At 42.1% G+C, this 27980-nt stretch overlaps 1 protein-coding gene across 3 annotated transcripts in view; it reads right to left on the bottom strand.

Moving 5' to 3' along the window:
- Positions 1 to 24907, bottom strand: part of ARFGEF2 (ARF guanine nucleotide exchange factor 2) — a 32925-nt gene extending 8018 nt beyond the window's left edge. Inside the window, exons 1-31 of one of the 3 annotated variants that reach the window (XM_088175132.1) lie at positions 24687 to 24907; positions 19199 to 19229; positions 18271 to 18394; positions 17659 to 17805; positions 16629 to 16808; positions 16072 to 16237; positions 15377 to 15448; positions 14958 to 15106; positions 14440 to 14570; positions 13679 to 13913; positions 13320 to 13419; positions 12975 to 13114; positions 12386 to 12494; positions 11690 to 11891; positions 10855 to 10966; positions 10112 to 10317; positions 9171 to 9255; positions 8908 to 9079; positions 7685 to 7836; positions 7377 to 7505; positions 6882 to 7040; positions 5604 to 5751; positions 4662 to 4761; positions 3882 to 3922; positions 3643 to 3812; positions 2900 to 3051; positions 2573 to 2745; positions 2006 to 2166; positions 1081 to 1211; positions 839 to 968; positions 286 to 421 (exon numbers count right to left, since the gene is read on the bottom strand). In XM_088175132.1, coding sequence (XP_088031258.1) covers positions 286 to 421; positions 839 to 968; positions 1081 to 1211; positions 2006 to 2166; positions 2573 to 2745; positions 2900 to 3051; positions 3643 to 3812; positions 3882 to 3922; positions 4662 to 4761; positions 5604 to 5751; positions 6882 to 7040; positions 7377 to 7505; positions 7685 to 7836; positions 8908 to 9079; positions 9171 to 9255; positions 10112 to 10317; positions 10855 to 10966; positions 11690 to 11891; positions 12386 to 12494; positions 12975 to 13114; positions 13320 to 13419; positions 13679 to 13913; positions 14440 to 14570; positions 14958 to 15106; positions 15377 to 15448; positions 16072 to 16237; positions 16629 to 16808; positions 17659 to 17805; positions 18271 to 18394; positions 19199 to 19229; positions 24687 to 24825 — 4282 coding nt within the window. In that variant the 5' untranslated portion in view covers positions 24826 to 24907. The remainder of the gene's footprint in view (positions 1 to 285; positions 422 to 838; positions 969 to 1080; positions 1212 to 2005; positions 2167 to 2572; positions 2746 to 2899; positions 3052 to 3642; positions 3813 to 3881; positions 3923 to 4661; positions 4762 to 5603; positions 5752 to 6881; positions 7041 to 7376; positions 7506 to 7684; positions 7837 to 8907; positions 9080 to 9170; positions 9256 to 10111; positions 10318 to 10854; positions 10967 to 11689; positions 11892 to 12385; positions 12495 to 12974; positions 13115 to 13319; positions 13420 to 13678; positions 13914 to 14439; positions 14571 to 14957; positions 15107 to 15376; positions 15449 to 16071; positions 16238 to 16628; positions 16809 to 17658; positions 17806 to 18270; positions 18395 to 19198; positions 19230 to 24686) is intronic. The other 2 variants (XM_088175135.1, XM_088175134.1) reach the window with 2 other exon arrangements.
- Positions 24908 to 27980: the final 3073 nt, after the last annotated feature.

The raw sequence follows: 27980 nt of genomic DNA, 5'->3' as shown, positions 1-27980 counted from the left end.
TTGCCAGAAGGTTCAGAAGATTGACACCATTCTGCAAAAGCTTGTTTTTGTCACAGTAACACCATGAGCCCATTATGAACACAGTAACAAAAAAGTTGTCTAACTCAATAAACAGATTAGTGCTCAGAAATTCAAGACATTGTATCAATCTACTGCGACACATATTGTCCTAATGGACAAATAATGTCCTAATTTTATTCTTCCAAAATTCAGTTACCCTTCCCCTTCTTAAGTACTGAACATTTAAAACTACATGTAATCAGAAGATCCAGGTAAATAAGGTACCTTGTTTTACACACCAGTGTAACTGTGCAAGTATGTCAGGAAGGAGGATCTCGTGCAAAGCTTCATAGAACTGTGTGAACACGTCACAGATGGCATAAAGGGCGTGGTTGCACGTCGTGGTCATCCACTCTGACTTCTGGGACAGAAAATGAAAAGTCTTTGCTTTTGTGGGGATTCTTCCATGATGACAATATTTGCCTTATACATGGCTGGTCAAGAAGAGACACAACTCAGAACGAAAGCCTCACGACTGCAGATGTCTTGTCAGAAGCACTTATTTGGTCACATGAACACTGCTCAGAAAACTGTACATGTTCACAACAGAGGGAGAACATTCTCCTTGAAAATAATCAGACACACACAGGTCACTGGACACTGTGGCAAGTTTCATTCATGCCACAGGACTCAGCAGAACACAGAACGTGTTTAGTTCAGTCAGGGGCAGTATGGGGTGGCAATATCTGATGTCAATAGAAACTGCTGCCTCAGGTGTGTGAGTCCTTAAGAACACAACTCTAGGGAATGTTTGCTTTTTGGGTTTTTTTGGTTTTACCTCTGTTTGTTGTTCAGGGAGTTTCATATTATCAAAAATCCGAAAGACAATTCTAAACAGGTCTTGCCACCAGTGCTTTTCAAAGGTATGCCCGTAACTCTTCATGATTTCAAACATCACTGTTAAGCCTCTACAAAAAACCCAAACAAGTATAGGAACAGATGTTAAAATTTGTTCCTGTGATATCTTCACCGAATTAATTAAAATAAAAGAAAAAAGGGAAAAAAGAAAAGTTTTATTACCTTGTACGAACATCTAACTTGCAACGATTGATGATACAAGAAAGTTCAAACAAAATAGGAAACCATCCTCTGACCCACACTCTGTCCCCAGGAGCCACATTCATGTCATCACTTGTGTATTCTCTTAATACCTTGAAGATCAACAGGAAAAAAAGATTAAAAGAAAAATTATCTTAAAAATCTTTTATGTGACAAATGTAGATAGTACCAGTGGTGCAGACAGACTTGGAAAGTTAGCTTAGTTCCTACTGTAACACTCCAATCCTGCAAAATATAAGTATAGCTCTGAGATGTAACTATTGGCAAAAATATTAGAAATCATATATGGAAATAAACAATCTGTTTTTATTTCAGTCCAACTAAAGGCCTTACAAGTTGCTGAGCTCTGGACTTCTTAGAAAGCAATTTTAACAATGACAGACAATTGATACACATGTAACAAGCAAATCTAAAACTGGCAGAAACCAGTTCTACAAGTCTCTGATACCCTGAATGCAGCACACAGTGGGCACATGCAACTGCAATGTAACTCCAGGCTCTCCTCAGCCAGTGATTATTGCATTCATTATTCACACAACAGACTGATGGAGAAGAATGACCATGTTTGTAACCAACTGAACTAGACATAACTAGAGTGACAGAAGAGGAAGCACTGCTTTCCAAGTCATCTTAACACCACAAAAATAAAAACTAAGGACTATTTAATTCAGTTATTTCCCATTTGGACTTAAAAGACTTAAGATTACTTAAGTAGCCCTAGTTTACTGCTTACATAATACCAAAATTTCTCCTAAATCCAAATAAGCTTTGAATACAAAGACTTGCAATTGAAGTTTGAGTATGAAGGCTCTTTCTTAGTAGATGAATCTCCATTTAACAGTAGAAGAGAGTATGAAGATGCAGCAGGGTAAAAATTCAAACATACCTGTGGTCTTTCAGAGACGTATTTTGCACAATAGCGAATAAGCCTGATGGCTTCCATGCTGGTGTCTGGGAAGGCAACATTGCAGGCAAACTCAGAGAGGCATTTTACTGCATCCTGAAAGGAGTCAATTGCTGCTGGAAAATGCTGCTGAAAAATATTTGCTGTGAAAAACAAAACAAATGAACTTTTTACAATTTATTGATACTAAAATTCATAGATAAACTGCATCAGTCTAGGCATGTCACCCATGGTATACTGCTATGACAGACATGAAAGGACCAGATCTACATTAAATATGGTTCTTTGCCCTCTCTTGCATTCTTCCCTGTCCCACCTCACCAACCACATTGCAAGGTTCTACAGCAGAATATCTGTATCTAGTTAGTCCTGTCCATAGCATTCAGGAGACTTCAAGGGTATTACCCAGCTGCAGAGTTTAAAGTCTGCCTGCAAGGTTGTGTGTTTACTTGCCTGGAAATACAAAACCCTTATTCAGACAAGCCTTTTGAAGCAGACTCACAGCAGCCAAGCTGATTTGGGTGCATACATCTGTCAAGCATTACTTACTAACTATGTGTGCTGTAGTCTGAAAGGCCAGCTCTACAATATTCCCATCATGGTCTGATGCTGCTTGATGAAAGACTGCAAAGATATTTTTCCAGCCTGAACGAATGTTACCAGCTTGGGAGTTGACCATCTGAGCAATACAGCGGATCACCATGTCTCGAATGGTCGGAGATCTTAAAAAATAAAGAAGAGAAAGGAAAGCAAGACTGCTTTACACTGGCACAAAGTAACTGCCCCACCTCCCTGTACATGATCATCTAACCCACACCAAGTGACATCCTTAAATGGGACTAAAGCAAGCTAAAGCAGAAATTGCAGTGCTCACACCTGTTTTTCTTCATAATATGCTCAAAAGGCCTTAGGAAGTCTTTCTGGAAGCGGAAGTTGGCTAACTCTCCCTTCTCAAGAAATTTCATTGACAGCTGCCTTAATGAGTCTACAGCAAAGATGGCAACATCTTCATTAGGGTTACACCCAACCTAGAAGAAAAGCATATTTTCAAACACTTATCAGTTAATGTGTCATTTCTTAACTAACACACTCAACATTGCTATCACATTTTAGTGTTCAGATACTTGGGAAAGAAGGGGTTCTTGTTGAAGGGGGCTTTCTGTCATTTCATCCATCTAAACAGACCCATGGATTCTGAATGCATCAAAGCAGAACTATAATAGCCAGCTAGATGCTAAAATTAAAATACAGTACAATACAATAAAATTAATGAAATCTTTGGTTACAAAGATCCCATCCTAACATGATTCAATTTCCTAAGGAAAACAACTGTTGTTCCAGGATCACCTGTACACATTCTAGAGGAAAACTGATTTGGCATTTTATCCAAAGGAAAAGACAAAAAAAACCTACAAAAATACCAAATCACATAATGAAGATTATTTAATTCAAGATCATTCCTATAAACATTTCTATTTGAACACATTAGATTTTTAAATAGGTGCCTCGAAATGGAATTCTTTTCAATATCAGAGTTCAAGCCACTAACAACACAGAAGGGAAAAGCTGATTCAAGAAGTCCCTCTCTTGATGTAGTGTCAGCTGATTTGTACAAGCACCTTATTGAAGTGATCTCCAATGACGTGCCAGATCCTGGACCACTGCAGGCGGATGCGGTTCATGTTGTAATAGGAGATCTCCACGATCTTCTGCAGGCTGAACATGCGCGGCTGGTGCGGGGACGCCAGCTCGTCCATGGACACGGCGCACAGCCAGCGCACAAAGTCCACTGCAGGGGACAGGGCAGTGTGAGCCAGGCTGCCCCCGTGCCAGGGGCCCTGGCACCCCCCTCACCTACCTATGGCATTGCCGTCCAGCCTCGTGGAGCCCGTGAATATCCTACAACAAACACAGAGTTGGGGTTTCAGCTGCGAGTCCACAGGAGTCCGTCACAGCTCAGTGCTGAGGAACAGTCCAGCACACCTGGAGGTACTCCACAGTCCTTGCCATGAACTCTGCACCTCCTGTATTCTTGCTCCTTGGCAGCACTACATGCATCCTTAGTCTATGCATCCTCCTTCCTGCACCCAGGCACAGTCTGCCGTGCTCCTGCCCTGCTGCAGGAACAGGCACAGGCTCACAAGTTTAGCCAGGCCAAGTTAAGCTGGAACACTCACTTAGGTGACAGCATGTTAAATTTCATGGGGACAATAAACAATAAGAAAGTTTTGCTACAAGACTTTACTTGTTATCAGCCACCTTTGATCTTTACATCCTCTGAGAATATGGCTGGCTGTGGCTGTCAAAACAGACAGGAGAAAGACTAGGGATGCACTGTTGTCCCTTCTTCCCCTTCAGCTGTTCAGTCTTGAGAGGAGTTCAGACTGCTGATAGTGGTCCATACAGAGCACTGATAAAGCAGAGAACACTCCCAAATGTTCTGGACTTTGATGTGGTGATAGACACATTAATGATTAGAATAAATACTGCAAGTCTGAATATATGATTGTGCAGACTTGCACAATTGCATCAGTAGTTACTAAGAACTCCCATTCATAGCTTAGGACAGAAGCATGTCTTTAGACAACATTTCAGAAGGGCAGATGACACATGATGGTTTAGGTTCCATTCTCAGTACCTGTCCACTGCTACCACCACACTCTGGGAGCTGGTCTCCCCCACAGACTCCTGGATGCTCGCCATGTGCCGTTTGTCAGCCCCACTCCCAACGAGGTTCCCTGCAATAAATCCATCAGAATCAGTATTTGTCATCAGGAAATAACGATTTCATATTAACTCCAATATCAAACAAGTTGACAAAGGGAAGTGACTATTACTTCTAGTCACCGTGTAATTTATATGGAGCAGATGGTGCCATTGCCCTATCATTACACAAATAATCATTGTATTTATTAGGTTAAGATGATATGATATTGTTCATAAAATTGGTACAGATAAAATACTATTTTAAAATATGAACTCTAAGTCAGCTACAAACAGTTAATGCTGAATACAGTTCTGTATTTATTGTAATCATCATATATAGCATCCGCTCCAGAGTTTTTTAAAATTAAATTGTTTCCTTAGTGGTTTTACAAAGATTAAGGCAACTTGCCTTGTCTGTCTAATTTACAGCCTAAAATCTAAGGTTTGTTTCTTGTACACACTGCAGAAGCAATAGGAGCTAGAACAGTAAGCTCAACACTCAGAGATAAGAAATTCCTTTGCAAATCCAATTGTCAGTTATCGAAATATCTATTAATTCCTAAAAATAAATGGCTCTTTTTTCTATTAATTAATACTTCTAACTAAACCATGACTTTGTATGGTAAAACAGTTTTGACAACATATTCCAACAAATAAATCTGGAATAGTTATCAAATAGCTTAACCTAATTCCAAAGTTAGAAGAGATTTGGTAATTATAAACACATATTGGAATACACAGTTTCATTAATCCAACACAGCTTCCCCTGGAAGCAAGTAAATATATTTGAGTATGTTAGAACATTGAGGATTCTTTAACACCCTTACTCCACTTGTATGTGCATCTTTGTGAAGCTCAGGATTAAGAATCTTACCTAATCCCAGGCTCATGAAGTCCTCTCCTGCAGAGGCATAGCCCTTGATGCTGCCTTCCCTGTCACGCCCAGAGCCAGACAAATACCGAGTTTTCACACCAGTTCCTATGAGCTGTGCCAGCTCCAGCTGGCTAATGCATTTCAAGATCTAAAACCAAAAGAAATATTGTGTTTCTGCACACCACCATCTTTTTATTCTTAACATATATTTGTATTTAATATTTATGACCTTCCCAGGTTCTCCAACCATTCAAACAACTTTGGCCATGATAACAGCTCTGATGGAGCTAAAACATTACTAATAAAACTGAAAATGAAATCGAGTGGTTCATTCAATATCATCAGCCACCATGAATCATTCCAATACAAGAATAAAATAAACACTGCTCCAAAATCTAACCTGGATCTCTAACTACTAAAGGACACCTTTTTTTTTCTATTACTTTTTACAGAATCAACTTTCAAGGCTATTAACAAGTTGGAGCTGATGTTCTAGAGACTTCATTGTCCTAGAGAGATGAAAAGACTGAAACATTGCAGCTCTCACCACCTGAGTAATGAGTTTCCAGCCTGGACAGTTTAAATGCCAATGCTGTGCTTGCCATGGCACAAAATTGACTCTCCTCCTTCTTCCTCCCCCAGGGCCACATCCCTTGGCTGGCACAAGCAACTCAGCAGAGTGTGCTGTGAGCCAGGTCTGAGCAGCTCTAGCACATTTTGGCTCATACCATGTAGGCCAAGACTAGAGCCAGAGAACAGAATGCAGCAGAAATGCTCCTTTTAGCAACAGCACAGATTTAAAGTTGATAAAACAGCTCCTGAAAAATAGGCTTTAAGAAAATAAATATAATCCTGAAAGCTCATCTTTACCAATCATCCGCCAAAGTATTTAAGCCCTGATTTTTCACGTGCTTATGGTGTAAATGTCACCAAACATTGCACAGACAAATCTGGACCTGTGAGCTAGAATATTTTTGTTTCCATAAATAAAAGTACAATACTTTATATGCAGAATTTTCTGAAGCCAAATGAGATTTTTTTAATATAATTTCAATTCCATATCAAATGCAGATACAAAAATTACAATATTGTCACACAATTTCCACAGGGTCTTAAAAAAATGCAGTGCATTATTTTTATACATATATTAAAAAAAAAAACAAAAACAAACTTAACAATATAATGCACTTCCTTCACATTTTAAAGAGGATTCTGGGAGCTGATAGCAGAAGAAAAGATTTGACATCACATTCACTCTTTAAATTAATAAAGATTTACCTCATGCCAAGAATTGCCAAGATAGTTGCCATCTGTGTGAGCAACTGTAATGAGTGTCTTAATGGTATCAATGTTCTTCTGTTTCATTTCTGTAATGCTGGAACTGGCAGTCAGCAAGGAAAAACGAGCAAGGGCCTGGACATAAGCATCTCGTTCAAGCTACAGGACAGAGAAACAAGCATCAAAATCAAATCCCCAAAGATCCAGAGAAAGCAGCTTGCCTACAAATCTTCCTTCTCTGCCTAGCTGGCACTGTTAGAACACTTTCCAGCTGAAGGATGTAGGATGCCAGTTAGCAAACACTCCTAATAGAAGATTCAGCAAGAAGAAGAAAAGCAGAGTTGAAGAAATGTTTGATTACATCACGACCTTTTACCATTTCAAGAAAGCAGATGAGACACTCCATCTTCTATGTATAAGCTGTTTGTGATTCTTCACCTGCCTCCCAGAGCCCACATGACCCTCAGCAAGTCCCAGGCTAAGTCTGGCACCAACCTGCATTCCAAAGATACAGGCTATCCTAATGGCACAGCGAATTCCTTCCAAACACAGGGATGCCACTTCTGTGTCATCACAGTTCTGCAAGCCAACACTGTAAGCTGCCAGCAGTGGAGTCCACACAAGCTAAACAGAGGAAGAAACTAAATTCAGAAGTCTCTTACAACTTTAGCCCAAAACACTGGGTTACTGAAGCCAAATATATCCAAAGAGTCCATCTGTTGCATTAGCAAACTCTTCAGAGTAATTTCCCTTTTTCTTCCCCCCATGCTTAAAACTTTTCATAGTAAGAACCTGCCACTCACTTTGAACATGGGTCTGACATGGTCCAGGTGAGTGGCACTGGTGAAAGGTGCCTTTGCATGGCTCACTGCCTCCATGAGGGCTTTGGCTGTCTTTGCCATTTGCTCCATCTCCAAGTTGTACAACAACCTCCGCTGCTTCTCATTAGCTACACCTAAGGGGAACACCACACACACACATTGCTTGCTGTTCTTACAAGAGCATATTCTGCCTCTTCACACTGAGTGTCACAAAACCTTAAATAAAGCTATTGCAAATCAGATCTAAAGCTAGAAATCTTGCAAAATCTTAGAAGTCAGGAGGCTGCCCCAGGCTGCAAGCAAGGAAGTCCAGCACTAAAAACCACATCCAAACTTCAGACTTTACTTTGTACAAAATAACTAATTCAGCCCTTTACTATGTAACACATGCTATTACTTAATTGTTCCAAGTCAGAGGTGCAAACTCTATTATGTCATTCTGCCTGTAAAAAGTGGGTGGGAAATCCTGTATCTTCTTAGGCTCATCCCCAAAACAAACCAAGACTCAACAACATGATAAATAAATTAATAACTTAGTGTTTCTTTATCCTTATACTACAGGGTGCAACTTCGACTTTCAAGCAAATCAATTTTGTTCCTATTTTGATTGAGAAAACCCCTATGCTGAAGACTCAGAATTCAGCAATTTGAATTAAGTTAGTTTGTGAGTAAAAATAGGGTACAGCTGGGGATACTGGTTTCTACTGCATGCTACACACAGAAGCCCTGGTTTGGTGTGGGTGAGGAGAGGTGACTATAGATCATGACTCTAATCTCTAGATCATAACTCTCGAATCTCTCTGGTTTGCAAACACTATCGTAAGGACTGTGACACCTCCCAGCCACTGAACTATGGAGGGAGACAAAAAACCACCCTAAATCAAGCCCATTGTCTAGAACATAGAAACAAGTTAATTACAAAGTAAGCTCCCCCCGAGTTACTCCTCTCACTCGTGTTTGAAAACCCCAAGAGCTCTGGTTTCTAGCACTGCTCTGCACCTACACAGCTGCTCCCACCACACAAGGCAGTGTGAAATTGTGACTGAGCCAGTTCCATTCCATGTACCTCTATCAACCCTTCTCAATGTACTTCAGGTATTGCCCCAGGGCATTTTCACAAGGACTCTGCACACACTGTGCCATCCCTAAGCTCCTGCCATAGCTCAAGAGCACTGTGGTCTTCCCAGTTTCAAGTTCCTCCTTACTTGGTTTACTACACTTGGTTGTAATTGCATATTCTTTTGTCTCTTTCATTGCAATTTTCTTTCCTTCTATTTCTTCATAGATTGTGGATAAATACTCTTCTGGCAGGTCTTTACTGTCATTGATTCCTCGATTCATTTTAATGTACTGCTCCTTTGTCATTTTATTTTTTACCTGTAAGAAGGAATAAGTTGGATATCAGATTTTGAATGTAAGTTCAAGGGAAATCTGAACTCCTGTAAGTTTGGATTTTTTAAATTTCTACCTGTGGACTGTGCAAGTCTGTAGTCAGCATTATAATGGAGTATGCCAAAACATAGGCAGTGTCTGCACTAGCAAATAGTGTTTGCCTGAGGGAGGAAAAAAAAAAACAGGTTTATAGACTCACAATTCCTCAATCCATTAGCTCTATTTCCATATGCAAGAAAAATACCCAGAAGTGCTATGGATTCAACCAAAGAGCCAAAAAAGACTGAAGCTATCCATTAGAAATGCATCAAACTCCAAGCAGCTTAAAGCACAATAAAAAAGGAGGGAAAAAGCACATCATCATTGCAATATTAAAAACTAGACGTGTCTGAGATTTTCAAGTACATTCCCTACCCATTACCTGAAGAATAATAATGTATAATCTTTAAAAAGTTAAAGGACAGCTTATTTTTCACTCACAGAGTTTCATAAAGATTGATACAAAACCAACCCACTGATACAACCCTGGACTAAGGAAAGGGAACTAATTAAGCCTGACTAAACTTCAGTGCTGATTGCATTAGGAACAATAGCAACTTTGTCTATTTGGTATCAAATAACATATACACATTTTGTTCTACATCTAACAGGCAAGCAAAAGCATTGTAACATCCTATTAGCTGTTTTAATTCTAGCCATTTCTACTGCTTAATACTGTCTTTTATACTCGACTGATCTACATTTGTCTAAAATTGTCTCTGTATTAGCTGTTGCATTTTAACATACTTGGGGCTTCCCACTTCCAGTAATTCCTTCTAGCAAGTACTTGGGATTTAAGGAAATGCAAGCATCAGTATCCTTCCTATGCAATATGAGCAGCAAGATCTCTCCACAGAAGCCTGCACAAGTTCTTGGCCTGGTAAGAGCTAAATCCATCCCCTGCCCCTAAGGGCCACACCACAGTACAGCCAGGGAATGTTCTCTAGGCACTGATCTGATGCCAAGGGTTTGAATTACCTTTGGTTGCATTCAATGTATCTAGCAGCAAACTTCTCCATTAATCTATCAATCTTCTGGGCTTCCCCTGGCAGACGAAAACCTTCCAGAAAAATCCGCAGAGCAGAGACAAAGTCTTTTCCACAGAAATCAAGCTGGTCTACATAGGCATACATCACTTCCTTGTTAAACTTGCTGCTTTCCCCAAGAAATTCCCCCACTTGAGTCTAAAAAACACAAGAGACAGTTATTACTGTGCAATCCAAGTGCCAGCTCTGCAAGAGGGTTTCTGGGCCAAGAGTTGCACAGCTGTCAGCTCTGAAAAGCTGGCACTCTGCAGAGTGGGCAGAGCAGCCAGGGGAGGGGTGGAGAGGGACAGGGGTCTCAGATATGGCCCCTCAGCCTGCAGATTCCTGCTTCCCTCGCTGCCAAAGGCAAGATCTGCATCACTGCAGAGCCAGGCAAAGCTGAACTGTGCCCAGTTGCACACACAGCAGAGCAAGGGACTGCCAGCAGCTGACACTACTCTGTGTCCTGCCAGCCTCCAGGGACAGGCAAAATGCACATCCCATTGATGGGGAGCCCTCCAGCACTTCACTGTCACACAGTATTCACTAGGGAGCTGTGGCATTAGGTGTGTCCATGAGGAGCCCTGCACGTTCATTTCTCTAAGGTATGAACTCCAGAGCAGGGCACACACACACCAGGGACAGGGCCAAAGGCACTGGGTACAATTAAGTGTATTAATTGTGCTGCAATCTTACAGAGCAGAGGCGTTCCTCTTGGTGCAAGAATTGTGCCAGGTCCTCTGCTGTAGTGCCAAGCATTCCCTGCTCCTGTAGATACTGTATTCCTCTCTTTGGTTTTTTATTAAACCTATTCAGACAAAAACATGGGAAAATTGACATGCAATTAAAAATATCACAGTCTATAAAATTTATGTTTTACAGAGTCCTCATAAATCAAAGATTCTGTGTTGTAGGTTCATGTCTTTTCTTTCTAGTTAGGAAAAGCTAACAATGTGCAACAAATCTATTACCTATATCACACAATAGGCTCCATCTCATAAGGTACATTGAATTGCTGATAACTTAGAAGTTACTACTGGAAAACTCCAAAGCTCACCTTTTTGAACATTAAAAATTAGAGGCTTTGCATGAAATGTTAAAAATGTTGCTGTTCAAGACCTTTTTCTAGCATTTACAGACATGAAGACTTCTAAATTAATGAAAAAGAAGTAAAGCATAGCTGCACAATGATTTAAATCTTCAAACTCTATTTCAACAAAGGACAACAAATCATGTAAGAGCTGCAATACAACTGTGCCCCTCAAACCAATTTCTCTCTGGACATACACACTCTTGTGGAACTGAGCCAGCAAAATGGAAAGCTGTGAAAACTCCTTCCACTCCACCCAGGATTTTATGAAATTCCTTTTAACTGTAAGAGCCTCCAGCACTGGTTGTTGACAACAGCAGACAAGAGTCTTCAGCATTAATATTAATTTTTAAGTGTCCCTACAGGTGTGACTGTGAGACCATAAAAAACAATACATTTTATTATTAGTGAACTTTAGTTTTCCTGTCATACTGGGCTTACAGTTCTATCCCATGTTCAATTATTTCCTTTTGTTGCTTGATGACTTCAAATTGCTCTGGATCATCTGGGACAGCAGTCTGGGTACCAACACTTCCAACTCCTGATGATACAGTGGAGTCCAAGGAACTGACACTGCTCCTTCTCCCTCCGGCGTCCAGGCATTTCCCTTCAGCCATTTCCTGTTCAGATGGTTTATATGAACCTATTTACAAACAAGGTGAGATTCAACTTATCCTTGTTCAGTCAAGAGCTTTTAGTTACAGATCTTTTAAGCAGAAATCTGTGAGTCAATATTCTTATTTTACCATGTATACCTTTTGGCAGTCTGCACTACACTATGTGAAGATGCTCTATTGATGCAATTCTAAAACAATCCAACAAAAGGCAGAAAAGCAGCAGCATTTATGGAGAAATTCCAGCACTTCAATTTAGTAAATCAAGACTGGTGGCATGTCTTGTTCTATAGCAGACAAAGGCCTGGCTAAAGATTATCAACAGAACCCAGTTATTCAAACCAGACACCTGGAGAATCAGCTACTGCAATAGCACTAACTGTTTGTAAAATACCTCACTTGTGTAAACAAATTGTTAGATACAAACCTGGCATCCACACTTCTGAACAGCTTCTAAACACTGAACAAACACAAGAATTAATTGATTAAATAAACCAGTCTCTCCATACAGAAACAATCTTACCCAAGCTAGTCTGATGACTGGGGTTCACATAAAGGTCTTTGCTCCATTCTACCATACATTTTAAAATAGAAACCAAACATTCAAGTCCTTTTTTCCTCAGGCTTAGTTCCTAAAACATGAAGAAAAATAAAATAAAAAAAGAAAAACCAAACCAACAAACCATGCTGAAAACAGTCTCTACAAAAGTCTCCCTCTAAGGCTAGAAAAGCATAATCTTAAAAATAGAATGCTTATGGTGGAGATATGGCAAAAGTCTGTGCAAAGCAAACCCCACAGACAGGACCACTGGTCCATGAGCTCCAAAAGGAAATCATTTAACTGAGGCAGAGGAAGGCTCGTTTGGTTCTCTCTCCCTTGCCAGTCCAGCTAAAGAGACCAGAACCAGCCTGGTCTCACAGTGCAAACAGGCAGCAAAATCACCAAGTAATTAATGGCACTGCTTCAGTATCCAATTGCAAATTATCAAACCAATAAAAAGTAACATCAGTAGGTTACAGACAACGTGAACCTCTGGAAGGATCAGTAACAATGCAAAGATAGCACTGTTTACAAAACAACAGTACCATATGTTCAAAGCTCTTTTCCTTACCTGTAAAGGTGTCATTCCCAGCTCATGCCCACTTCGTCCCTGGGCGATTTTGGACAAATCATTCACAAGACGTTCAAATATATTAGCAGCATTCAAATCACAATCATAGTTAACATAAATGTCCACTACACATTGGGCATCTGGAAAATAAAAGGAAATGGAAGTATTAGGATTCTGTGCAATAGAATTGTTTAAAGGAATCAGTTGGAGCAGGCAGTGCAGACAATCCAAGCACTCGATGATCAAATTCAAGTTTTCATACTTAAACATTACATGTGGCATTTCTTTTCAAAATAATTTTCATCTGCTGACAGAAGAAATTACTGTTTTACACAGTGGAAATACCTGCACAGATTCTTGTTAAAGTCTGAATCACCATCCATTTGTGCTCAAAGGAACTTGAAGAAGTCTCTAGAATATTCAGGAAGATCTCTTTGAAGAACACCTGCAAAATAAATAAGGTTAAGGACTTGATGATTTGGAACGTATTAGAACCACATCAAATGTACAGATTCATTTCTGTTCAGTATTTTCTCTTGAAGAGTAGCATTTAATGCATATTATAATTTGGATACAGTAGTAATATATTAGTTTAGCAAGCAAACCACACTAAGACATTAAAATGGAGATTCCAGCTGTCTTTTTACCATTATAGTATTTTGAGAACTAGAGCATATGCAGTTTATAGATTAAAAGTCTCTCACCTCAATCTGCATTTTTAAATGAGTCTTAAAATTTGAAAGCAACGTGAGGAAGATGGCAAGAGAGAGCTCAAACACATCAGGAACAGAAGAGACTCCATTTTTAGATAATGCTACACAAAGATATTGCTTGATTGCATTGATGAACATTTCATGTGTCCTGAAAACCAGACCAGCATTCTGCAGCACTGAGAGAAGCAGCTGGAGAGACACAACCTTGGAACGCAATTCATGGGACCTAGAAAAAATTCAACATTAAATGCATTTCTGTATTTTCTTAGCATATTCTTGCATTAGACATTAGCACTGTAGTATTTCTTCCACATCAGGAAGAAATTACTGCTGCTTTGGTTCATTTAAATGCAGGGGGCAAGAGGGGTGGAAATTGGCCAAGTGATTTTTGAACTTCTACCATCCAAACTTGAAAATCTTTTCAGTAACATTAACATCTTAGACTAGCTTAATAAATGCAGCTCTGTGCTTCTTAAGCACCTCCCCACTCTCTCATCAAAAGCTTCACAAATACTGTAGTCAAGGCCATTCCAACTGGTAGGATTAATAAGCCTATTATGCAAAAACCAAAATTCTCAAGTATTGAATTTTTAATAATTTGAAACTATTTTCAATCCTAGATTCATCAAGCTAACTAAACCATGGACCTGACAAGTAGATTTTGAACACCTGGTTAACTATACAGCAGCTACTTAACAATCTCCAAAAGCTGCCAGGTGAGGACAGAATAATAAATAAATAGAGTCTCATACTTGGGATCTGGTGGTCCTTCCCCCAGAGGTTTCATTGAGAGCTTGCACAACGACCTGAACACAAGGAAGGCATCCTTCTGTAGAACATGGGAAAACCTGGCAGCAGCCTGATGTCCAGACACATCTGTTTCCTTGAGAGAAAGAAATACAACACAGACCCTCATTGAGACAAAGAAACAAAGCAATTAGGAGATTCCACAGCTCCTCTGAGAATCAGTTTCACTTTAAACCACACCTAAACAGGATTACAAGGGATCTGGATCTTTTCACACATGATGACTTGACCCTTTATCTCTGTCCCCACACTATATTAAAATACAACTAATATGATCCATTTTAGGACAAGTATTTTCAATATATGCTTAAACTGCAGGTGCTGCTTCCTTTTTGAACCTGAGCAGGACACACACATTAGAGTTTCTGTGCCTTTCTTCTGCCAAATCCCACTCAATTAGTTGTCACAATAAAAACATTTCTTCTTTCATAGATATATATTGGCATCCAGTGCAGCTATTTACCAGATTATCAGTGGAGGAAACAGACTGCCCATCATCTGGAATCCCATTTGTTTGTACATTTTCATTGCTAGAGCCAGATAGAAGAGTATCTGCAGTCTCTAATGCAGGCAGAGTCTTGACAGGTTCTGTTACCTGCTTTTCTTCAGCCACTAAAGGGGAAAAAGGAAAAATTATTAAAATCACGCATGAAGAGCTTTCCATCCCATGACTTTGGGAAGCTCTACCACCCAGTGGCACAGAAGTAGCACTGGGAATGTAGAAAGTTTCTCAGCTATCAGCAAAAGAATATTATGTTACATCAAAATCTGTTCTTGCTGCCTTAGTAGGTGTTCTTGTCAAAATACTTAGTAACAAAAATTACTTCAATGCTTCTATAATCAATACACATGCAACGATTTTACTTTAGAAGACTTCACTACCTTTCACAGCTGACTCCACCACATCTTCCAAGATGCCTTGGACCATTTCCTTTCCTCCATCAATTGTTTCCTCTAATGAAATACAGTGAGAATTTTTAATTTTTTTTTTTGTTGTTGTTTAGGAAGATGATTAAAAGCAAAAACATGACAGAGGCAGAAGCATAAAAATTTATCAGTTTTCTTCAGCAGTTCTCATTGAAAGTCATTTCTGAGAAGTCATTCAAAAATACTCATTGATGTTATTTATGTTGTTTGAATCAAAGCACTGATATTTTTAATGCAGTTATTTTGTCATTTTTATTTATCAGCTGTTACAAAGATTCCTAATTTGGATGCAGAATGTGATGACATGGTCTTCATAATATGCACCATTTTTATCACTTCAACAAGGACTTCAGCTACCTGAGAGCAGTTCTGTCACTCCCCATATACCATGACAACTCTCTTCCTTTCCTTCTCCTTTATCAACCTATTCAAGTCAAATTCCATTACAATTCTCTATAGATAAACCACACGTGATTTAACTGGAACTCTAGGGAGAGCAGGAACCTTTCTGCAGCAGCTGTAGTGTAGACACAAGCTGAGGATGGCAGCACAGTCTGACCTCACCACTGCTCCTCAAAGGCTCCAAGAGCACCCTGCAACGAGCCAGCTATGAGTGAGAGTGAAAGCAACAGACCCCAGGCTGTGCTCACCTGCACCTGGCACGGTGGGGGCCACCTGCAGCTCCCCGTGGCCAGTTTCCCCGTTGGCCAGCACGCTGCCCCCGCTGCCAGCCCTGCCTCCCCAGCCGTGCTGTCGCTGTCCTGGCCGTGGGGACTGCGGCTTCTGCGCTCGCTCTGCTTCTCTGGACTCCTGCAGCTTGAAACACACACAGAGAAAGGGTCATCCAAGCACAGAACACACCCAGGAAAATCCTGTTTACGATGACTGATACTCCCCTGTGAATTCACATCTTAGCAGGAAACTGTGAAACTGCAATCACTTGGCCAACAAGATTAAAAAGATACATTTCAAGTTTGTTTGAAAAGCATCATTTGTTTATCCAATGCCATTTGGCAGAAGCTACGGTGTGAAACCTTGTTATCAGCAGTTCAAGTCACCTTTTATTTTCAAATCAGTCAGGCTTCCTAACGCTACAAATCAACAGATATGCAACTACAATGACAGATCCATTAAGAACAATAATTAAAAGTTTTCAGTCGTTTACAATCCTAAACATTTGAAATGAGAAAAAGGAATAGCTACTTACAGCTTGATTTTCCATCCGTGTAAAAATGACATTTAACATCTGTGTCAGGGTAGCTTTGGCAGTTGTCTGGTTAATAAGATTTTTACTGGCCAGATAGATGTTGTAGCAGGTTCTAACAGTTTGAAGAATTGTTCCTTCATGAATTTCTATATATGGAGATGTTACTGCAGTGAGAAGAGCCTAGAAAAGTCCATAACATGGTAAAAATGAAACTTAAGCAAGTAGGTAGCAATGCTCTTCGTGCTCTTCTTCATGCATGTCTTCCAGAATAATCACTGGGTTTGCTACAAAACACAGATATCTTTTTTTAAGCCTTTACAAGCAACAGTATTTCAAATCTGTTCAAATAAAGAAAGTTTAGAAGGACTTCTACGTCTCTGTTCTCTCATTTGTTGTTCTTAGAGGGTCTTATCAAAACTAATTTTCCACCAAGGGAGATACTCCACCTCCAAAATAAAGTTACTATATGTCAGAGCTTCATTTCCACACAAGAGCCAGCTGGCCTACACTAACATCAAATTACATTGCTGGAAGGTTCACCAACTTCCAGTGTCAGCTACAGCAGCCCAAGGAGATTTCAGACTACACAGCACTGATGGACATTACCATGCCTTGTTGAGAACATACACTGGCAGCTGTCTGGAAAAATGGCCAGGGGAGCAGACAGGCTGGAACAGCATTCCATGGCACTGCATCCCAGTTCCAGGGCCTGCTATCAGGGCTGAAAGCAATTCCCTGGCCTGATGGAGGTGGGCACTGCAAGCCTCTAAGAGCAGCACCAAGCTGTCTGAAAGATGGCTTATCTCAGAAAAGACAAGCATTTATAAAATAATCCCTTACATTCTGCTTTCCCAACAGGAAGTACATTTTCCTCACCAATTCTGCCCTGGTGACAGCCTCCCTGAATGCACTGACACGTGGGACAATGGAAGATATGGAGCAACTGGGCCCTCAGTAATATTTCACTTTTTTTTCTTTTAAGTTACAAAATGAAAGAGAGAGAAAGCAACAAAACAATCGAATAAAATACCTTAATTATCTGCAGTTGTACCCCTTCATCCGTCTGAGGACCCTGAAAGCAGTTGCAGATGGTGTCCACGATCCGGTCGATCAGGCGCTTGCCGGGAGCTCCGCTGTCCGGAGCATTGCCAGTGATGTGCCCGTAGGCAATGAGTTTCTAGACGGAAAGAGTGCAGCTTAGATGAACACATACTGTCAAGGAAAACACAGTTTAGCACAGCAGAAAAAGGCATGTTTAGATAGCATACCTCACGACACCGGTTTTAACCCAAACATTTAACACCATTTATAGTCTGGCCACCAAATATTTTGACTGCTCACATACATAGACAAAACTGATTTTAGTATGACACAAAAGCCACACGGGCCATTTCTTCATACCATAACCAGAGAAATTTTTTTTTTTAACAGCATTCTTTTGCAGAGTGTGAGCTCCTCTGTCACATCAGCACCACAGGAAGCCTATGGTAACACTCCTTGTGGAACAGAGCAGACAAAGCCCCTTCACTGGCTGGTGTGAGGATGCCCCAGCCACAGCCAAGGCTCCAGCAGGGAGCTGCACACATCTGGTCACTGCAGCTTTCTCCATCTCACTCTGAGCAACATCAACCACAACACTCACCTGTAAACAATCCAGGGAAGTACTGACAATGCGTGGAGACTTTGACTGGCAGGCCAGCTCAAATGGAAGGAAGTATTTATCTGCTTCAATGAAATTTGCTTTTGGTGGAGCAGCAGTGCCTTCTCTAGGTCAGATAAGAAGAGTTATTCATTTTTCTAAACATGTATATCACAGCAAACTACGATTTCTCCTTTTTCTAAATTTAAAGTTAAATAATGCACTGCAGCATACAAATGTACTGCAGCTTTCTTGCATATACTTTCTCAAACGAAGATCAATTTTCTTCCAAAATTGCACAAAACCCATTTTACATTTATTTATATTCTATCTGATCTTTTTTGTATCTTCTTCAATTTAACTCTTTCCCCATTATATTCCAACACTGTCCCACTATGTTAAATATTGGAAAACTCCTACACAACTGATGTATCTATTCATGTTATTCAAAATGGATTAAACAGAGCCCATAAGCAGAACACTAAGCAGATAGGAACACATTTGGAGACCCATTTGCTCATTTTCAATCATAGCACAGTGCTAGAAAACTTTTATAAACTTTTATTTAAGTAATACTTCAATTGGTGTTCTTGATCTAGGTAATAAAGAGCACATGCTATCAAACAGAGGGCATATGCACTGCTCCCCATGATTTCTTATCAGGATATTGGGTCCAGTAAAAGGAAGCCAAAAACTGGCACCTTTTGGAAATGTTGCAATTTTCTCCTGGTGAAATTCATAGGCAGTTATGGCTTGAGTACCCAGAGCCACAAACATTGTGTAAGTGAAACACACAGGCCAGGCCACGTGTTCTTGGCAGAAAGGTGGGGAACTGGCTATTCACAAACTCACTGCTGTAACACTCTTACACTTCCACAAAATCATTCCATTTGTTCTTTTCACACACTGTTCAGAGTAATTAATAATTTACCTTTGTTTTTCCAGCTCACTTTTTATTTCATCTGGAAGAGAGAAAAAAAAATAAAAAATCAAGCCTCAGTTATCATTATCAACAACACAGTAATTAAGCAAAGTTGTTTAAATCTAGTCTTGCACTTCAGTATTTGCTACTCCATTCCTGTAACACCTCAGCTTCAGAGATCAGAGTTTCACCAGTTATTGAAAGGTGTATCTCTCCAATTTTACATTTTAAAAGCTGGCTTTTCCAAACATTCTCAACAAAAGGTATCTTTAGAACAGCCAGGCACAGTATGTAACTTTTATTCAAGTGTATGTCCACATCACAGAGCCCTCAGGTCTGCAGAAGCCATGAGTTCAATGCACTCAACCTCCCCTAGCTGCAGTGCCAACCAGCCTGCTTGTCTTGAACCTTGCAACAGCAATCAGCTGGACAAGCTCCCAGGAGATAGGAAATCCCAAATGCACTCTGTCCTTTTGCCAGCAGATTATTTTTTTTTCAACTACACTTTTAAAGAGCTTTTCATAAAACTAAGCAGAGGGGGAAAGTTCCTTTCTCATTTGTCTTGTATACAGCAGCAGATCCCAAAGATCCTGTTAAGGCTTTTCAAGGATTTCTAAGGTATCACCACGATGCCCAGTGCAGACCAGCATAAGCACCCACTGTGAACACTGACAAATCCACATCTAAACCAGCACCCACAGTAAGGCTGCACAACTACATCATCTCTAACACCAGTGGAACCTTCCATCCCACCCTAGAGCACATGCTGCAAACTACCCTCACTCTGCAAATTATCCTGCTTACAAATCTTGTTTCAATTGCAGGTATTGGAACATGATCATTCATTCAATACTCGTTCTCCACAGCTACGGAGAGGCACCATTGTTTGTGATCAGATGACCACAGTTCAGATGATTTCAGTGCTGTCTGCGAACCTCAGGAGTTTCTTCTGTCTCATGAGAATCAATATACAAATCAGAGTAAGGAACAAGGACTGCAGCAAACACAGATTACAGAGTTTTGTACAGGCCTGCTTGCCAGTGAATGGCACAGGAATTAATCCTCACAGTGTGTACTGATTTTGTAAAATTACTGCCCACACTGGATAGAGAAAATGGAAGCAGAACATAGTGAAAACCTGTATAACTACAAGCTGTGAGTGACAAGCTCCATGCAGGATTGCTGTTCTCTGCCATATCTGCTCATTAATGAGCACCAGTCTGACATCCCTCAGTTCTCATGGCACACAATCAGGCCACACAAACTGCAGTAACGTTACCCACCCCAGAGCCAGCTAAAGAGACACCAGAACAATGGAAGAGCCCTGGGTGCACAGTGTTCCCAGCTCTCCTCAAGTGCATCACACTAAGAGCCATATCCAGCAGTTTTAAAGAACAGTTGTCACTTGCCAGCCCTGGGCTGGGGGCCTTCAGGATCAGTAAGAACTTTGCAGCTCTGTGACAGCACAAACCCAGCAGCACCATCCCCTGATGCTTTAGGCTTCAACTGGAGAGGAGATAACAGAATGGAGGCTGTTGGTAAGAAATGACCAAGGCTTTCTGTGCCAAACAGAGAATGTAAATCTTGCACAGCACCACTTCCTAAACCACTGTGTTTTTCATGCCAGGATCCAACTGGCCCACCAACAAGGTGACTAGTCAGAAATTCAGTTCAGCATAATTTCAGTTCAGGCCTTCTGATTTAATTATCTTCCCCATCTTTAACCCAACATTATGATCCAAAGAGCTACTGAGAACAACATATGTGACCCAGCAATGTATTGTGTCCCTGTTTTAATCTGCCTTGCTCTTAGCACAGCGTGCAGGAACTGGCTGCTTAAAACAGAGCGTCTTCTGGGTAGCTTTACACCTTCAGAACACCTAGTCCTGCCTCCAGGTCTTGGCAGAGAAAGGCACATTCTAGCTATAGCTAGAATCCCATACAGCAGGATGCCAGGGCCAGCAAAAACCACAATTAATGCTCTATTTCAGACACCCTACAGAACTAAAGTATACAGAGCTTTTTCTTAATGAAGAAATTTTTCTAATGCAAAAACTCCACTAAGTTTCTCTTTCTTCCAAGGAGATCATTTCCCCCCATACTGATTGTTTTGCAGAGTAAAAAAGATGTTGAATTGAAACTTCATAAATATTATAGCCTTAAGGAGAAATGATCATGCCCTTCTTTAGTGATTCTTGTCTTAGATCTTGCACTGGAAAAATAATGCAAGAATAGCATCCCATTTTAGAGCAACCACAGCTTAACTCTCAAAAGTACTATATAAACAACAACAACAAAAATCTAACCAAGGTCTGACCAAGTTCCCCACAATTTTATTATAATAAAAGCTCTTCTAAAGCCATATAAAAACATCTTCACCACAACAGTATTTTAATAGATAATGCTGGCAGAAAAGAATAAAGGAAAGGACAAAAGGAAGCTATGGGCATACTTCTGCTACTGATTGCATCAAAACAGTTTGAAAACCTCCACGTCTGAAGTACTCATTTGGTGGTCTGACCATCACAAGTGAGTGAAACAGAAACAGTTGCCTAATTGAAGTCTGCTGCCAGGAATAGCTTGCCAAGCCCCAAACCAGACACTGCCAGCTTCCAGAAACCGCCTGCCACTGGTGCTGTTCTTCTCCAGTCACAGGAGTAAGGGACACAGCTCAACTCCCCTCCACAGCTACAGAACAGTGCCAAGTTTGGCCAACATCTGGTCACCCCAGCACAGTGCTGACCCCACACTTGGTGCTTTAGGTGGCAGAGCTCCCTGTCTCTGCCACGGCAGCTCCTTCAGTGAAACATTCCAGCCCCTGTGCTGCCCCCCTAATGAAGTCCTGCAGCATTCCTACCAGGCAGCAGAACTGGAACAAGAATGGCCCTGCAGCAACTCCTTCCAAAGCTTCTGGCCATAAAAGCAGGATGAAGCTCACACTGAGTAGCTGCCTTTCTGTAGCAGATGGAAGGGTTCAGCTCAGTTGTATTGAAAACTACCCATTACAACAGAGGACATTTGCTGTCTGCCTGCAGCTCGATGCCTGCTCTGTGGCCACAATCAGGTTTGTGGCAGCGGCAGCACACGAGCTCCTGTGCAGAAAATGGCTTGTGCTGGTACAGGGACGCGGGCCATGGTCCGAGCAGGCAGCAGTGCCAACACAAACACGTGGAGGAGCAGCCAGAGCTTCCCTCCCCCAGCCCAGCAAAGCCGGCATTGCCCAACCCCAGCCTGCCTGGCCTGCAGTCTGTGCAAAGCCCGGCCCAGGTACGGATCACACCCGGCTGTACAGACCTGCAGGAAAGGGCGGGGGAGCCAGAGTCTCCTCTTTGCCCCAGCGTTCTCTGAACACGCTGGCCAAGAGGCCAAACTAAGAAACACAGCTTATTTTTGACATCTGTCATTTATACACAGAGACTTTCTAAACACACAACCACATCCCTAAGGGAAGGCATGGTTGAAAAGACTTTAACTGGTTAACAAGCTAACTAAACAAATCCCCTTGTTTACAAAGTTCAAAGATGGAGCTGCCCAGGCTATCAAAGAAGGCAGCAGAACCAGGGTGGCTGCACAGGATGTCATTAATAACAGGTAATAGTTTATGTGAGTGACCCAGGTGCACAGTTAGCATTAGTCTAATATGAACTGCTGTGATACAGACTGTCAGTATTCCACTGCAAATTTTTCAGGATAATTTAAGTAGATTTCTAAGAATCATGTGTACCTGGAGCTTCACATAAATGCTTATTAAACAACTATTTTTATACAATGAAATGGTCTGTTGAAAACAAACTTTCTTTAAAAGACAGTTTTCTAAAGCAGGGCAAAACAGCTTCTCTGTTTAAAACCCTCAATTTCTCCCAAACTCTCCTGGGGTTTACTGGCACCACAACTGCAGGACACAGCCGTTACACGTACTGATGAAGCAAGAGACTGAATGAAGGAATCTATTCAAACCCTGCTTACCTAACATTAACACTGTGTATTTCAAAGAGGCAAAAAAACCCAAAACCTAAAAAAACACCATTGTGAAGTGGTTTTGCTCCTTTTCCTCCACACTTCTTGTGTTTCTGTCCTACTTGCACCAACGCAACTTTTGATTTCTACAAGGTCATGTGTATTTTGCAGTCCAAAACTGACCAGTATTAGCCCAAATGTAACAGAGACCCTCCCATACAGTCATCCAGGCCCCTAACAGTTGCTCAACAGAAGGTTATCTCTTTATGCTGACCTCTGCTTTAGTCCAGGAAAGCCCAGGGACTCTCTCTAAGCAAGTTTAGGGAAGCAGTGCTGGACATTGCATTAGCTCCCCTCCATCATGCTGCACCGTGGAACACATAGCCATAACTCAAGTGGCAGGTGCCAACGGGGGCTACTGCACAGCACTCCTCCCAAAATCCTCATGTGCCAGGCCTCAGCAAACACAGACCTCCACTAGGCATCTTACAAGGAAGTTTCCTTTCTCAACCTCTAAACATATTTACATAGCAGCAAAACAGGTTCTCAGTCCTGTAAATGGGTTCAGTGCATGTGGGGGCAGTTGGGGAAGAGATCAGGAAAAGGAATTAATTAGGAAAAGCAGTCTGTAACTGCCGGGGCATATGTGTTGCTCTCTTGCTCACAATGTCAACTTTAAATAATAATTAAAATACCCTTCTGTCAATATACTGTCACTACAGGTAGCTCCTACATTATGTCCTGGCAGTAAAGACTGCAGGGAGGAAGATAAAAATGACAGCATTTCTTTAAGCTTGCTCTCACTCTGCCTGGGACAGAACTTCCATCTGCCCAGCCGCCTTACAGCCTACCGAACTTGTCTTTTCTTCTGTCTTGTCTCCATTCAAAGGAAAATATCGATGGGAAGCAACCAAAACTGAAAGAGAGATGTCACTTTTGCAAATTAAGAAAGGGCCACAGAGAACTCCAGCTGCAGAGCTCTACTGTCCTACTCAGTTTATCTTTTCTCTCTCTGTGATTGTATGTTGTCAGAACTTTTAACAGAGACCTTTACATAAGCTTGTACTTGCAGATTTCAGGACCAGTCCACCAGCTTCACAAAAAGTGCTTTCAGCTCTGAAAACATCACAGTTGTTACACGTACTTGGTAACAATGCTAACAGTCCTTAGCCAGTCCGAACACGACCTGGAGATTAGAGGTCAGATTTAACATCCCGAGAAGCTCTGGGACTCCGTAAATCGAGGGCCTTAAAAACTCTTGTTTCCTAATCTAAAAGCTGCAATTAATTTTCTCAAAGTCGAAGCGACAAGACCAAGTCCCTCCTATTTCACACCGAGACCGAACTTAATAAAGCAGGTATTCAGAGATTTTCCCGTCGTTTTTGTACGTCGTGTACTGGAGAGAGAGCTGTCCCTCCGCTCCAAGGTCCCGAGAGGATCTCCCGCACCCTGCCGGGTAGAGAGGACCTGTGCCGGAGGGCCGGGCCCCTTCCACCGCCGCGCCCCGGTGCCGTGTGCGGGCCGGGCCGGGCCGACTCACCCAGCGCCACCTGGCAGGCTGTCCGCAGCTGCCCGTGCGGGGGCCGCTTCGCCTCCTTCTCCGCCAGGATCTTCTCCAGGGCCCGCGACACGAACATGCTCTTAGTGCGGGCGTCCTGCTCGCGAGCCGGGGGCTGCATGGCGAGGCCGGGAGCGGGGCGGGAGCCGGGCGCAAGAGTCGGGCGGGCACTCGGGGCCCGCGGCACCACCCGGAAGAGACGCGCCTCCCTCAGCGGCCGCGCCGCCGCCACGGCGCCGCCATGTTGGCACCGTCACGTGACTCCGCCCGGCCCTGGACCCGCCCACGGGGCCGCGCGTGACGGGGGCGGGACGAGGGGCGGGATCAGAGGCGGAGCGAGAGGCGGAGCAGAGGGCGGAGTCGTGGGCGGAGTCGTGGGCAGGGTCGTGGGCGGGGTCGTGGTGGGGTCGGGGCGGGGTCGGGGTGGGGTCGGGGCGGGGGTCGGGGCGGTGTCAGGGGCGGGGCGATGGTTGTGTTGTGGGCGGGGTCGGAGGCGGGGCGAGGGGCGGAGCGAGGGGCGGGGCGAGGGGCGGAGCGGAAGGCAGGGCCGGGACTGAGGAGGATCCGGGGCTGCCGACGGGCCCGGGCTGAGGGGAGCCGGGGCTGAGGGGGAGCCGGGGCTGCGGAGGAGCCGAAGCTGAGGGGTAGCCGAGGCTGAGGGTCGCTCCGCCGTCCCCGCAGGAATGAAACTATAAATTACCGGCCGGGAGATAGCATTGGTGAAATACTAGGTTTTATAATGCTTCTAACCTAAGTATCTCGCCATTCGCATTATCCCTGTTAATTCTCACACAGTCCTCTAACGAGGCATGGAAAGAGGGCTCATGTAATAAAGCCAAAGTCGTACATTAATGAGGACTCACTAAAAATTAAATTTTCAGTCACAGAAATTAATCCTCCGATAATAACTTTCTAACGAATTGTATCTTCTCCGTTTGCCCTTTGCCTGTGTGGTAAAGCACCGCACAGGCGGAGCCCAGTTCTGGGCTCCAAAGGCAGCACGATGTGTGCCAATAATCCCGATTACTCCTTTGACACCCTCCTCGCTCTATTAACCATCACCATGAAGCTCCACAAAGGTCTCCTTCAAATTCAGATGGCCACATCTAATGGAGAACACAGGAGCACATTCCATTCTCTAGATTATGGTTTTATTTCCTTTTTTTCAAACAGCAGGACTCTTTAAAATTAATGAACCTTTAGTGTTGATTTGTCAAGAACTACAATTTTTGTCCCCAAAACCACTAACAAAGGCTCCGACCTGTGCAACGCATTAATTTAGTATTATTTCCCAGGGAAAATTGACCAGTGCTTGTATTTTTAGACACATTTTCTAGATATGCTCCCAATCAGAAATGTGACTGCAAACTCAACCCCCAATGTACATGTCTGGACACATTATTCTCCTTTCACTTGCACTACTGCACATTAAGGGTAATTCTACTGTTACCACTGAAATTACAGTGATGCAGAAGTGACATAACCAAAAGACAAATAAGGCCCTGAATCTTTTTTGAGAGTTGCTGACTTAGTTATTGACACAAAAGGAGGCTGTAATTACTGCCAGCAGCATTGCAGAACTAATTAAGCAGCAGAGCTCTTCGTGTATTGTCAGCCAAATTATCAGTTCTGATTTTAGGGTTTTTATTGTGGGACAGGATTAGTTCTCAGGAGAGAAGCAAATGGATACAGGCTAGTTTTTAGAAAATAGATTGAACAGATGGTTTAACCGAGATGTTAAAAAAAACTTTCCATCAGGCAAATCCCCTGTTTTTGAAATCATAGAGCAGTATCTGAATTCCTAGGTGTAGGGCTACACTGAGGTTATGGTTTGGATTTCAAAGAGCCAAGAGTCAGTAGCAGGCCTCAGTTACAGTGAGCTCTCTGACTGCCATCAGAGGCAGTCAGTCATCAGAGCCTTAAAAGGCACGAGATTTCACAAAATTTAAAAATGGTTCTTAAACATGATCTTTCTTGGCCTTCCAATCATAAGAATTCATGTATTTTAAGATTTTTCTCTCCAATCTCAAAACTATGCATCCACTTGAAAATGAAAGATATGCTCTAACAAATTGTGGGTGATTTAATATGTGAAGAGGAGCCTAGAAATTGCATGTTTCTAACCAGAATGTCACTCAAAATAGCTCTGACTAGGGAGACTGAGCTAGAGTAATTTCATCCAGAGATCTCACAAAGAAGTGATTGTATTCTCCTTTCCTCCACTTGCACCTTAATGAGGAAACGGGAAACAAATTTATTTTTTAAATGACCAGGACAGGTAAGACGGTATTATGATTCCCATGGTTCAACTCTATGGAACTGCAGAACAAGTGCAACAGGAAAGCAACCAATTGCTCTTCTTCATAAATAACCATTTATGAGCCCCCAAAAAGGCAGAAATAACATACAGCCTTCAAACCTAGTAGCTACTCACCAAGTCATCATACTACTATGGACAGCCCTGTGACTCAGCAGCTACACCTGGCTTTGCACATGAATGTAGCATTTCTATTTTACAGTATCCTAAAGTAAAAGCAAAAAAGTGCCTGAATGAGACCATGAAGGCAGCCTGTCAAAGAAACAATAGCTATTAACACACTAACAGGGAAGGGACAGAAACTCTGCCCTTAAAGGTGCATTTGACTGGGGGTTTGACACAATATTACTGTAGCCCCCCTGATAAGTCTGCCTGCACAATAGATCATAAAAAAACAAAAGTTCTAGTCTGCATTGCATTTTAACAGGGCTTCATCAAGGGCTTCTTTCACTGGAGCACCAAATGCACCTGGGCTTTCCAGCACATGGCATAATGGCCGGGTGTCTCCCAGCCCTGTAAGGTCTCAGTCACCAGACACACACGGTTCTAATGCACCTAATTAGGCACACAGTGCTCTCCTTGCACTGACATCACTGTGCAACTAAGTGCAGTGAAACAATAATGGGCTTGATATCATTCTTACAACTATTTTCAAATAATCTTTTCCTCCAAATATTTTAAGATTACAGTATCTGATTTCTCAGGGAAGACTGTGAGTTATTTGGCTAATTCAAAAGCAGCACAGCCCAGTCCAATGCTGCTAGTGAGCACAGCACCGTGCAGAGTGTGGCTGCGTGATGTGTGTCACTGACTGCAGACAAACAAAGACAGCAAGCCTTTCCATTGGGAGACAAGGCAGACCAGGGAAGAAATACATGTGTCTGCATGCACGTGTTTGCCAGTGGATTCCGTGCCAATTACAATAATTACTATTAAACTGCTGTAAATAGCTCATTGTG

This window comes from Sturnus vulgaris, chromosome 17 (genome assembly GCF_052056855.1).
Source record: "Sturnus vulgaris isolate bStuVul1 chromosome 17, bStuVul1.hap1, whole genome shotgun sequence".
Lineage (NCBI taxonomy): Eukaryota > Metazoa > Chordata > Aves > Passeriformes > Sturnidae > Sturnus > Sturnus vulgaris.
Note: the sequence above shows the minus strand (reverse complement) of the source record. Positions and strands in the feature narration are given on the sequence as shown.